The sequence below is a fragment of the Ahaetulla prasina genome, chromosome 1, assembly GCF_028640845.1.
Source record: "Ahaetulla prasina isolate Xishuangbanna chromosome 1, ASM2864084v1, whole genome shotgun sequence".
Lineage (NCBI taxonomy): Eukaryota > Metazoa > Chordata > Lepidosauria > Squamata > Colubridae > Ahaetulla > Ahaetulla prasina.
In genome coordinates, this window is record NC_080539.1 from 107,051,349 (window position 1) to 107,064,850 (window position 13,502).

Here is a 13,502-nt window from a genome sequence, read left to right on the forward strand (position 1 = left end):
CAACATCAGCCGAGGTTGACAACTTTGCCCAACCCAAATTTATCTGGAAATCTAGAATCTAAGCAAGGTAGTAAGGACTTAGATCAGGGGTCTCCAACCTTGGCAACTTTAAGACTTGTAGACTTCAACTCCCAGCTTTGCTGGCTGAGGAACTCTGGGAGTTGAAGGCCACAAGTCTTAAAGTTGCCAAGGTTGGAGACCCCTGACTTAGAAGATAATTAGGGAATAGTGATGTTGCAGATTAGAGCAGGAAGTAAAAGAGTCATCCTGGAAGAAGCAATGGCAAACCACTTTTGTCCAGATGCATCCCTGATGTGACTGGCAGTCAGGTGAATTTATTTATTTTATTTTATATTTTTTATTTATTTATTTACATTTATATCCCGCCCTTCTCCGAAGAGACAGGGCGGCTTACAGTGTGTAAGGCAATAGTCTCATTCTATTTGTATATTTACAAAGTCAACTTATTGCCCCCTCAACAATCTGGGTCCTCATTTTACCTACCTTACAAAGGATGGAAGGCTGAGTCAACCTTGGACCTGGTGGGACTAGAACCTGCAGTAATTGCAGGCAGCTGTGTTTTAATAACAGGCTTCTTATAGCCTGAGCCACACCGTGGAAAGATACCTGCTCTCAACTGGAATGGAGATGTTTGGTAGAGGAAACATAATCTATTATTAGAAATAGTGAGATAATGAGATAAGTTTAACATGTAGGAAACATGAGAAGATGGTCTCGTATTGTATTATGATAAGTTTTCTATAACTTTTTTTATGATTACTTTTACCATCTATTATTCTCCAGACCTGCTGGATGGCATGAATTATAAGAAATGTATTTCAACATGTCTGAAAGCTACCTTAAGAGTATTTCAGAAAATTACTTTAAAACAAATAAGGAAAACTTAGAGATAAGAGGTTTTTTTTAACTTACTTCTGATAGATGTAGCCTGGGTGCTTAGAAAATTTATTCTGACTAGAGGACCGTCTGAAAGCAGAAGCTAAATCAATTTTAAATTTTAAAATTTTAAAAGAGTCAAATAGTCTGCTTTTCTATATATACATATAAGATACATATACTATATATATATTTTCTGTTCAATAATGTCTCAGAGACTGCCTGGACAAGTGTTCCTGCAGTTTTCCTGGCAACTGGTTCAGATAAAAAGCCAGACAGGCAGAAAAAACATTGGTTTTAATGCCATTTTTCTTTTTCTTTTTTTCTTTTACATTTAAGCTAAGAAATTTAAGTTAATAAAATAAAGAACTTTAAACAAGTTGACTTGTCTCTGCATACAAGATGAACATATACATCCTATCATTTACCAGTAGAACAATGTAGTGAGTTGTTTGCTGCAGGCATACTCTTTCCTTGATAACGACAAAAATGGATTTCTGAATATTAAAATGAATGCAGTTCTATTTTATGGTTATTCTCTTGAATTAAATAGGCAATTACATTTTTATGGAAGAGATGCAATAGACTGGGTTTTCATTTATTCATTTATAACCCACCCCCTCCCCACACACGTTCTACATTAACCTTCAGTTTTAAAATTGGGACAACACTAAATGTAGGAAATAATCTAGTAGTTTGTTCATGGGCTGCAATTATATTCCTTTAAAAAAAGTACTTTAGCCTTTTCTAGACTGTTGTCAACCCTTTAGCCTGGAGTTGAGTAGACGCTCAATTGAAGGGCTTTCAAACTCACGACCCATGGCCAGATATGTCATGCGCCGGCAACGTCCACGCCCAGATTAGCAAATGGGAAAAAAGTCCTGATACATCATGTGACGCCGCCATGACACCGTGAGTTTGACATCCCTGCTCTATTAGACTTGAGTAGAGTAATTGAAGTTAATCTCCTTGGGTTCTGTTGAATGCCTGGAACGGAACCTGAGGATACAGTACTATGTGTGAACCACAAAACTACTGCCTCTATCTTGCTCTCTCATCTTAGTAAGAAGAAGGCTCAGAAGTAAAAGAGAAGATAATGGTGGGAATTGGGAAGACATCTTGCGCTTCTCATCCATTTTATGAGGGGGTCAGAAAATAGAAAGTACTAATGGTCAGACCCATTTTTGCTGTCTGTACTGTAGAAGAAAAAGGCTGGATCTTTTTTTATTGAACCAAATAAAAACCCACCTCCAACCAAAGCAGCCATTTTACTCAATTGAAAATGATGAGTCTTCTTTTGATTTCCAAAAAGGAATTTAAGATTCAATCCTAAAATTCCATTGATTTCAGTGGATCAGCTTTCTAATAATGACTTAAAACTCAGGAAGGAAAGCCTTCTTAAATGAAAAGGGATGGATACAGATCGACTTCAGAGGTAGGAGGAAAATTGATCATATTTCTTCCGTAAGGTAAAGGTTCCCCTCACACATATGTGCTAGTCATTCCTGACTCTAGGGGACGGTGCTCATCTCCGTTTCAAAGCCGAAGAGCCAGTGCTATCCGAAGATGTCTCCATGGTCATGTGGCCAGCATGACTACACGCCAAAGGCGCATGGAATGCTGTTACCTTCCTAGCAAAGGTGGTCTCTATTTTTCTACTTGCATTTTTTACGTGCTTTCAAACTGCTAAGCTGGCAGAAGCTGGGACAAGTAACGAGAGCTCACCCCGTAATGCAGCACTAGGGATTCAAACCACTGAACTGACGACCTTACGATTGACAAGCTCAGCATCTCAGCCACTGAGCCACTGCATCCCTCTCATTTCTTTCATAAATGTCTTTAAATGAAATTACATTTTTTGATCCATATTTGATTTGGAATCATTATTTCTTCTCATCCCAGTATATGCCATTCCAGTACTCCAAATTTTATTTTGTGACAGAATGCAGGAGAAGGGGAAGACTCAAAAAGAAGAGGACATTCTGTCCCATAAACTTGACCTGTAATGTTTTGAACGTTCTTAATTAACTCTGCATGGACAGTAATTGATGATATGTCTCTCGGTTGTTCTGAAGCGTTGAATTTGTCCTTGGTGAATACTGTTATTGGACACAACCACAGAGTTTCTTTGGTCACAGTGATTTGCCATGGGCCTTTCCCAGCATGTTTTTCAACTTCCCAATATATCCTACATTCTGGTATTTTCTAGAGAATTTCCACTCAAACACCAACAAAGTCAGACTCTGCTTAGTTTCAAACTCAGACACGATCTGAGATGTTGCCACGTTCTGGGACTCTTGAAGTTTTCTAGTAGATAGTCATTTATATATCAATGGCTGTGTGTGATTTCATTTGATTGGCATAAATAAAATGCCAATAAGGGAAGGGAAGTGTCTGATGAATAGAATACCTCTGAGCTGAGGGATGAGGTGCCAATGCAACCTAAGTTTGAATGCTTAGAAATGATAGCACTTTCATAGAAAGATATTCTATGGAATATGGTCCTGGGGATAATGAATAGAAGACAGCCTAGCCTTTCCCTACCTAGTTAATTTTCAGGTGTGTTGAATACAGTGCTTCCCAAACATTTTCCTTTATTATCCAAAGCTGCTTATTAGAAAATCCTTTTTACCCAATGTAGGTAAAACACTTTACGAATTTAAATATCCCTGTTATGATTAGGTAATGGGTTTGTACCAAATTTTGGATAAATTACCCAGGTTTTGGAAGTACTTCCACAATGGCTAAAATGACAGGGAATTCTGGAAATTACAATCTCCATCTGGAAGATACCCAGATTGTGCTGAAATATTCCCAATGTATCCTTGATTTTTGCAATTTGATTTATACAAAGAAAGCTATAAGGAAACTGGAGTTAATTGTGTTAGTTTTGAATGAAATATTGGTCTTAATATATTTGATTGGTTGCAGTCTACTCTAAGAATCTACCTACAGTCTCAGTTTATCTTTTTTTTAAAAAAAAATACATAGTTTCCTCTAGTTTTAAGAAACTTAATTCTGTGTTTTTCATGTATGCTAATTCAGTTTTAAAGCTACTCTTGATAATTGCTAGTTGTATTATGCTGTAGTTACTGATGAGATTAGCTTTAGTTAGTAACACTGTAATAATCTTTTTCAGTAGATTTATCAATTGCTCAAACCAGTGTTTAAATTACTTAATTGTGGTGATTAGGAAGGATTCTTTCTCCAGATAATTAAATGCATAACTAAATAGGCACCAAATTGGCATCAAATAAGGCATTTCTGGTCCAGGAAATAATGATAAATAAGTAGAGTTTTTAATTCTCTGGAATGTACTTAAGGGTTCCAGTTTTCCAGTGATATTATGGATAGAAAAATGCTTACAAGGGGATGCCTTTGTCTGCTAAAGGGCCCAGGTGATGGTGCCAGCCTTTGGGAACATCATATTCAGAGGTGGGTTTCAGCAGGTTCTGACCAGTTCTGGAGAATAACAGGTAGCGGAAATTTTGACAGACCCCACTCCCGTCTATTCTCTGCCTCCCAAGTCCCAGCTGATTGGGAGGAAATGCATAAGAGCACAAATAAGAGCGTGCATAAGAGCACAAACGTGCCTACCGTTCCTGTCCTACTGTTTCCTTTCATTATATCCAATTTATATAGTTATTACATGCTTATACTCATATATATGCTTATATGTTGTATAGTTGCTTCATGCTTATGCTTATGTATGCTGTTATGACAAATAAAAAAAAATGGGGATTTTGCAGTAACCTTCCCCTGGAGTGGGGTGGGAATGGAAATTTTACAGTATCCTTCCCCTGCCATGCCCACCAAGCCACACCACGTCCATCAAGCCTCAGCCACAGAACCGGTAGTAAAAATTTTTGAAACCTACCACTAATCACATTGCCTCCCAGTGAGAATGGCACCCTCCTTGATGTCCTTCTGGAAGTCCCTTAAAACTTGCTTATGTCAACAGATTTGGAGGTTTCACCAAAAAGGGGGTTTAATGAAGTGGCTACATTGATTGTAACATCTATGCTATCCCTACTTTTTAGGGATTTTTTATTGTAATAATGTTTATGTTTTAACATTTTCTAATTATTATTTTATTTAATTGCACATTGCCCAGAGTCATGTTTCTGTGAGATGGGCAACATGTAAATATGATAAATACATAAATACATGCCACCCAAATGGTGGATTAGAAGGACAGTTGGTGGGGTCAGGATCCTACTTTAGCACCTAGCTCTCTCCATTGCTTAGAACCGCAGTAACAGTTCCTTTCATTTAATAGTAGAGCTGCCTTTGATTTGGGGTTACATCGCTATTTTCCCACTTGGGACCACTCTCAAAAAATGCATTTTGGTAAAATTAACTAATGCACAGTTCGGTAAATTAACAATGTTCACAGTGAATCTGATAATGGGATAAATGAAGGCTTGGTTTGAAATTCATGGGATGAAATTTGTGTGTTGAAAGAGAGAAGGATAGAATAATCAAATGGACAAAACTAGGGAAAAATGATAAATCCTCAAAGTATTCCAACTTTTAAGAATTCTGCAAGGCCCCTTTCCTAATTATTATTGTACAGTTCATGTTTCAGCATGTTTATTTTTTTAAAAAACTTTTGTGCTTATTAGAATAATGTACACTCCAAGTGTGATTTTTCTAGCAGAAGTCATATTTGTTGCCCTGATATTTTATTGTTGGCAACATAAATAGTTTGGATCAGTGACCATTGCTTCACACTTCGCTTTGATTAATGTAGTGCAAAAATAACTACATCTCTACAACACTACCACTATCACATTGTATTGGCCACACAACCTGTTTCTGGGCTTTTTGGATAATAAAAAAACGTAGTGCTAGACACTTTATCCCACCTTGTATTTCTTGCAGGGTGTTATGTTATCCTGCCAAGATAATAATCCTTATATAACTTCTTTTTGTAGCCTCTCATCTGACATTCAGGTTGTGCCTGCTGCTTAAAAGAGTAACTGTAACAGTAACTGCAGAAAAAACAATTGCTATCAACCTGCTTTCCACTGAGGACCTGTATACTGCACGAGTCAAAAAGAGGGCTGTGAAAATATTTACAGACCCCTTGCATCCTGGACATTAAATGTTTCAATTCCTACCCTCAAACGACGCTACAGAGCACTGCACACCAGAACAACTAGACTCAAGAACAGTTTCTTCCTGAACGCCATCACTCTGCTAAACTAATAATTCCCTCAACACCGTCAAACTATTTGCTAAGTCTGCACTACTATTAATCTTCTCATCGTTCCCATCACCCATCTCCTTCCACTTATGACTGTAACTTTGTTGTTTGTATCCTTACAATTTATACTGATTTTGTTTTCTGATTGTTTATTTGTACCCTATGACTATCATTAAGTGTTGTACTTTATGATTCTTGATGAACGTATCTTTTCTTTTATGTACACTGAGAGCATATGCACCAAGACAAATTCCTTGTGTGTCCAATCACACTTGGTCAATAAAAAATTCTATTCTATTCTATTCTATTCTATTCTATTCTATTCTATTCTATTCTATTCTATTCTATTCTATTCTAACTGAAGAGTGAATCTTAAGCATGCCTTTTCTTGAATAGGGAAACCCTTTTTCTGAATTATTTCCTCTTCCTTCCTCCCTTTAACTATTTACAGAGTTTCAGTTTCTAATATACTAGGGTATTTATAAGAAACCCCTTGAGAATTTGGAACTATATGCAGAAAACATAATTAGCAACACACTGTGTGAGGAACATTCAAATTGATGTTGTTCTATGTAAAAAAAAAAGTCTGAAATAATACATTTGGAAATATATGAAGACATTTGGAGATGGTATAGCAGTTTGGAATTTAAAACTTTAAATGAACAACATTCAATCATAACTTTAGAAAATCTAAATCTAAAATTAACTAACTTCATCTCCAAAAGGTGAAGGAAATAGCTTTTCATCTCAGATTCATTATATTGGATTCTAAATAGACTCTAACCCAGTGTTTTTCAAACTTGGCAACTTTTAAGATGTGCGGACTTAAAACTCCCAGAATGCTGGCTACGGCATTCTGGGAGTTGAGATCCAAACATCTTAAAAGCTGCCAAATCTGAAAAACCTCAATTCTTTAGAATTTGGGGGTGGGGAATTAATTTTTCATTCTAAAGATATGTTAACAATATGGAAATGATTCCCCATATTATTATTATATTTAGCACTAAGGAAAAATTCCAAATTTATTCTGCTAAGACCTGCTTGAACCTTTTTGACTACTGATATAATCCTGGAAGAATTTCTCCCTCTACCCCACAAAAAAAATATTTGACAGATATGAAGATTATAGGCATGCCTTCACTTCTGTCTAATGCAGTGGTAGTCAACCTGCTCCCTACCGCCCACTAGTGGGCGTTCCAGCTTTCGTGCTGGATGGTAGGGGTTTTTATATTTATATTTAAATTTACTTTATAAATTTTATAAAGTAAAGTTACTTCCCTACTTTATAAATCACCATTACTGTGGAACCGGTGGGCGGTTAGAAAATTTTACTACTAACAGATATAAAAATGGGCGCTAGGTATAAAAAGGTTGACTTCCCCTGGTCTAATGTCTTGAAAAAAAGTTTCATTTCTGACCTAGTATTAATGAGGAGATATGTAAAGAGCTGAATATATGGTGGGTAGCCTAGAGCAGAGATTCCTAACCTTTTTGGCACTAGGGACCAGTTTTGTTGAAGACAATTTTTCCACAGACCAGGAAGCAGGGAGTTTGCAACCTAGATCCCTTGCATATTTCTGCTGTTTACAGTAGGCTTCGTGCTTCTAATTTAATCTAATGCCTAATGATCTGAGGTGGAGCTGAAGCAGTGATGCTAGTGCTGGGGAGAAGCTGCAAGTTTAGATGAAGCTTCACTCACTCGCCACTCACCTCCAGTTGTGGGGCCCAGTTCCAGCCCATGGCCCTGGGTGTGTGTGTGTGTTGGTGACCCATGGCCCAAAGAACAATACACTATTTTTTTTCCTTAGATAACCTCTTTGGGGAAATATGTGGAGATTGGTTTCCTCATATGCTCTTTTGACAGTTACCTTTCTGAAATTCTAAGCAATAATTAATTGCTTAGTATTAAATATGAGTGTAAGCAGTTCATTTTCCTGTTTGATAATAATCTTATTTCTTAGCCTGCTTTTTCAGTTTGAATTCTTGAGCTGTCATTCCTGGGTTAAATGATAAGCACCAAGGAAGGAGCTGCTTTCTCTGGCATAAAGACTGCTTTTGCTTCTGACATTTCAGAATGTAATTGTTCTCTCAGGGGTAGTAATAGTTCATTCAATACAATGTGCCAAATACTTATAAAGAGAGCCAATTGCTGTTAGAATTTATGGAATTGTACTGTTAGAAGGTAAAAGCCTTCATTACACCTTCTAGCCCAAGGGTGAGCCAGATAGGAACAGGTATAAGCCAGGATATGGCCCACAGACCATAAAATGCCCAGGTCTGTTCTAGACAGATAACACTGTAATCTTCGCCATGCCTGCCTCCAGAAAAGTCCAAGTCACAACTAAAGAACTACTGAGCCTTTAAGTCAACTTTGATATTTTGGAGGAAACTAATAGGAAGTTGGCAGGCATCAGTAAGTCAACCAAATCCTAAGAAATCTCCTCAGGATACGGAAATCCTTTACAAACATAGTAAGATTCCCCAAACCTGGACCCATCACCCAAGATCAACCCCAAGGGGTAAAGGTAAAGGTTCCCCTTGCATATATGTGCTAGTCGTTCCTGACTCTAGGGGGCAGTGCTAATCTCCATTTCAGTGCTGTCTGAAGATGTCTCCATGGTCATGTGGCCAGCATGACTAAACGCCAAAGGCGCACAGAACGCTGTTACCTTCCCACCAAAGGTGGTCCCTATTTTTCTACTTGCATTTTTCTACGTGCTTTCGAACTGCTAGGTTGGCAGAAGCTGGGACAAGTAACAGGAGCTCACCCTGTTATCCGGCATACAAAGTTCCTAGCTAACCTTTTGACTGCTATTTTGCATGCTTCGCTGTTGAAAAAACATGCCTCTGTTCCAAGTAACTTGCCCTCTGTGTTCTATGGAGGACCTGGCTTAGATTTGAATCCAGAAACTTCTTCTAACTGTGTTTAAGGCATAATGCTAAAAATTGGGACTCTTGAGTTCTAGTCCAGCTTTAGGCACAAAGCCAGTTGGGTGACCTTGGGCTAGACACTCTCTCTCAACCCTAGGAAACAAGCAAGGACAAACCACACCTGAGAAACCTTGTCAGGAAAACTGCAAGGGGTCAACACTGACTCAAAGGCACCCCCCCCAAGTAAGATCATAGTCAGTTTAGTGTAGTGATTTCAGACTAGAAATGGGATGAATAGGAGTTCTGATCTTGCCTTGAGCATGGACCAGTTATCCCCTCAGCCCTGGGAAGAAGGCAAGAGCAAACGCTTTCTAAAAATGTTGCCATGAAAAAATGCAGGTTGGCAGGAGTTAAAACTGACTCAAGGCATATGCACGCACACAGTTGATAAATTAATTAGGGGGATAAAGGTTGGATCCTGAATCTGCTGCTTGTTTTTGTAGGCTGAAAACGGCTATCTTTATGCTATTCTCCTTGCCCTGAATAATCTTATGCCAGGAATTTTCCAGAGAGCAGGGTAGGAGAAAGCTATGACCTGGGGTGAAATGCTCCTGGTTCGGACCGGACAGCTCGATCCGGTAGTGATGGTGGCGGGTGGTTCAGAAACCAGTAGCAAAAATCCCTGGCCCCACCCCCTAATCCCAGCTGTGTGATCATCAGAGGTTTTTTTATTTAATTTTTAAAAGTATTTTTTCTTCAGCTGAAAAAATGCTTTTAAAAGTTAAAAAAAAGCCTTTGATGATCGAGCACCTCAGCTGGGATCGTCAGAACCCTTTAAAAGCTTTTTTTAAACAACCTCTTCGACTGAAGAGGTTGTTTAAAAAAAAAGCTTTTAAAAGGCTCTTCTGGCGATCCTAGTTGAGTTGCCTGATCGCCAGAACCTTTAAAAAGGATGTTTTCTACAAGCTCTTCCGCTGAAGAGATTGTTTAAAAAATCCTTTTAAGAGGTTCTGGCAATCAGGCAACTTCAGCTGGGATCGTCAGAGGAGCCTTTTAAAAGCTTTTTTTCCTCTGGCGATCTGAACCAAGTTGCCTGATCATCACAGGCTTTTAAAATCATTTTTTTACAATCTCTTACAACAGTCCCCACCCATGCCCCCGCAATTGCCCAGTCCTCACTTGTCTAATTGCTACTTCTTTCGGGCTCGCTAAGCCTTGCTTCGGCTGCTGCAATCAATTGCATCAGCTAGCAATTGAATCTGCCTGCCTGCAATCCATCTCATCGGTGAGCAACTCAATCTGCCTGACTCCAATTGGGTAAGTAATTGAGGAGGGGAGCTTTAAAAAATAGTTAATTGGGGTTTTTTTAAGGATTTTTTTTTTGACAGCAATTTAAAGTTAAGGAAGTTTTAAATTTAGCTGCTTTTATCTAAAAATATGAATAAAATAATAACATATTTATGCAGCTGAGATTTGGTGTGTTTCTGTAGTGTTTCACTACACAAACACGCAAAATCTCACAAAGCTGTATTTGTGAGTGTGTGTGTGTCCGTTGTGTTGTTTGTATGTGTAAAGTGTGAAAGTTGGTTTTGGGGCTTTTTGTGACTGTGTGAGTTCCTGCTTGTTGCAGGGGCCATTTTGGGTGAGCTGCAGCTGCTTTTACTTTGTGTGTGAGTCAGTTGTGTTGTGTGTGTAAAGTGTGAAAGTTGGTTTTTGAGCTTTTTGTGGCTGTGCGAGTTCCTGCTTGTTGCAGGGGCCATTTTGGGTGAGGTGCAGCTGCTTTTACTTTGTGTGTGTCTGTTGTGTTGTGTTGTGTGTGTGTAAAGTGTGAAAGTTGGTTTTTGGTACCTCTTATTGTTTTGTGTACTTTATTATTTTTGTTATTGGCCATGCCCACCCGGTCACCTGACCACCAAGCCACGCCATGAATTACGCCACACCCATAGAACTGGTATGGAAAATTTTTAGATTTCACCCCTGCTACGACCATTGCACATATCCTTGCAGGCAGACTCACAAAATAAACAACATGAGCTAAAGGAGGGGTAGGCGACTATTTCTCTGCCAAGAGAAATGATGCTCTCAAATGATGATTTGAGAGAATGATGATGTTCATAATTTTACACTTTTCATTTATGCAAGTCATGTCAGGATTTGTGTAAGCAGACGTTTACGGATACTTTTCTAAACCAGGTGAAAGTGTGAAAAAGCACCGCTAGAAATATAATTTAATATATATATGTATGTGTCTAGATGTTCTTTGGGAGAAGGGAGAAGCTGAGCTCTTGCTGGTCTTCTTGCTTCCAACTGGTCTTTAGAATTCAATTTCCCCAAAAGCTCTGCAACACGCTTAAAATGTTTTGGCTTCTCTCATCTTTGAAGCAAACTGTTCACCACAACCTTCAGTGAAAACTAAGACAAGTGGAAAAAATATGACTGTACTAATATTGATACAAACCAACTGCATGAAAAATGAGTCATACAAAAGTTCTTCCACATTTTGGCAGTTATGAAGCATAACAATTTTAAATGCAATTTTAAGTGTAAAAAGTCAGAACAAAATATAAAAGATGCAACATTTATAAAAAAGACTGAACAGAACAATGCAATATAACCCTTGATGATCTTGTTTCACATTGTTTTCTATTGCACATGTTAAAGTCAAGTGACCTAACTTTTACAAATTCCTTTTAAATTGGATAGAACTGTTTTAACTTTTCCTTGACTGCTATTTTTAGATTGAGTTAATATTCCTGTTCAACCAATTTAATTCTTTATAAAAAGGTGTTTTTTTTACAATGCAGGATTATTTTTATTCTGCATATGCACATTTAATTTGTATTTCTTTTAATAGAATGAACTAAAGTAATATAATGCAACATGAAATATCATTACATTAACTTTTTGTAGTTCTTATTAATAATTTCATACCAAATATGCTACTGGTACTGGAAGTATTTCTTTTTCTTTTAACCATGCAAAAATAATTAAAAAAACAGCACTGAACTTCAGCAATGTTTTCTTAGAATAAACCAACCAGAGTCCACAGCAGTTTTCAGTGTAGTGCAAAATTAAAGAGTTAACCATTTCCATTAACTAATTGCACCTCAAATATTTTTAAATTGTGAACAATTTCTTATGAAAATGGTCAAATAGGACAAAGAGATTAACTAAGCCCAATGGGTAAATTCACAAAGTATATATTTTGTGACTTCTTAAAAAAGGCTAATATAACCATGATTTTAATATGTTCCCTTAGTTACTGGTTCCCCAATTAAATTAAGGTGGCTAATTGTAGGAAAATTAAAACCACCAGGTTGGCAAACTTTACGTACCTGCTCTACTAAATTTTTATCTTGCTAAAAAACCTTAAGCACTTCTCAGAAGTGTCCAGTTGCCCTAGTTTTTGGAAAATATCTTTATTTCATGCACTTAAGACTTTTTCCCTTTGAAATGTTCATCCTAGGTTATCTTTTTGTATCTTTGTGCTTTGGGTAAAACATTGGCTGGAGTGCAGAGGTTGTCTTGTAGACCTTTTATCAGAGTTCATTATGAGAGTTTTTATCAGCAGCTTTGAACATCAGGATGGAATTGAAGATTTTTAGGGCTGGTCCCAGTTTAATACTCATTATTTTGACAATGTCTGCTTGAGTCATTAGAAGAAAAGCTTCCCCATCGATTTGCTGAAAGGAAAAAAAAATCTACATGTTAATGACTCCACACAGTTATGAATGTACTCTTAACTCTATAACAATAATTTAAAATGGGACCAAATTATTCACTACAGATATAGTGAAATGGAATTTGTTAATCTTAAAAGTGCATTGAATTCTCCCTTTTTCATTGCATGAGAAATATTCCTCAGTGGTGCTTATCCATTTTCCCCTCCAAGGCTGCCTGCCATCTCTTCTGCCTCTTTAGTTAGCATAAGTGATTCAGCTTTAAGAACAGAGGTCAGGATGGGTTTTGTAGAAAAAAACAAAACAAAAATCTATTCCAGAATTCTTTGAGCACCTGTTCAGCTTAAGTTTCTTTTAACTTGTATCAAAGGACTAAAGGGATGTGAAGCTAATAGGAATAATTTATCTCCTAAAATACAGAAGCAAGCCAGAAGCATGTTGTTTTGCTGTACATAGGAGGGTCTGTGAAAAGGCTTCAGAAGGAGTGCTCTGAAATATGCTGGAAGATGTACAAAGCTCTTTACGCATTCTTCAAAAAAGTTGCATCTCTTCTGCTGAAGCTGTCTGCAATTTCTTCTGCATGTGTACGTGGGCATAATCACTTCCAGCAAATTCAAGATGAGATATTTGTACTGGTTTCAAAGCCTCTTTTCAAAAGATTATCACAGCCTTCATATGTAGCTTTGGAAATCTGTCACAATGATTGTATGTAAATTCCTTCATTCCAATTTTAAGTCACTAGTTGGGTTTAAATAGTATCCACAGTAAAGTTATTATATCATATCCCTTCAGAGAAATCCTGGTATTTTAAATTACGGTGGTATAGAAATATTTTTGTTTTCCTA

The 13,502-nt window shown here is 37.4% G+C and overlaps 1 protein-coding gene across 1 annotated transcript in view; it reads right to left on the reverse strand.

Moving 5' to 3' along the window:
- Positions 1-11,414: 11,414 nt before the first annotated feature.
- The window catches only part of L3MBTL3 (L3MBTL histone methyl-lysine binding protein 3), a 68,930-nt gene continuing 66,842 nt past the window's right edge, over positions 11,415-13,502 (reverse strand). Inside the window, exon 21 of the mRNA XM_058171972.1 lies at positions 11,415-12,660. Coding sequence (XP_058027955.1) covers positions 12,517-12,660 — 144 coding nt within the window. The 3' untranslated portion in view covers positions 11,415-12,516. The remainder of the gene's footprint in view (positions 12,661-13,502) is intronic.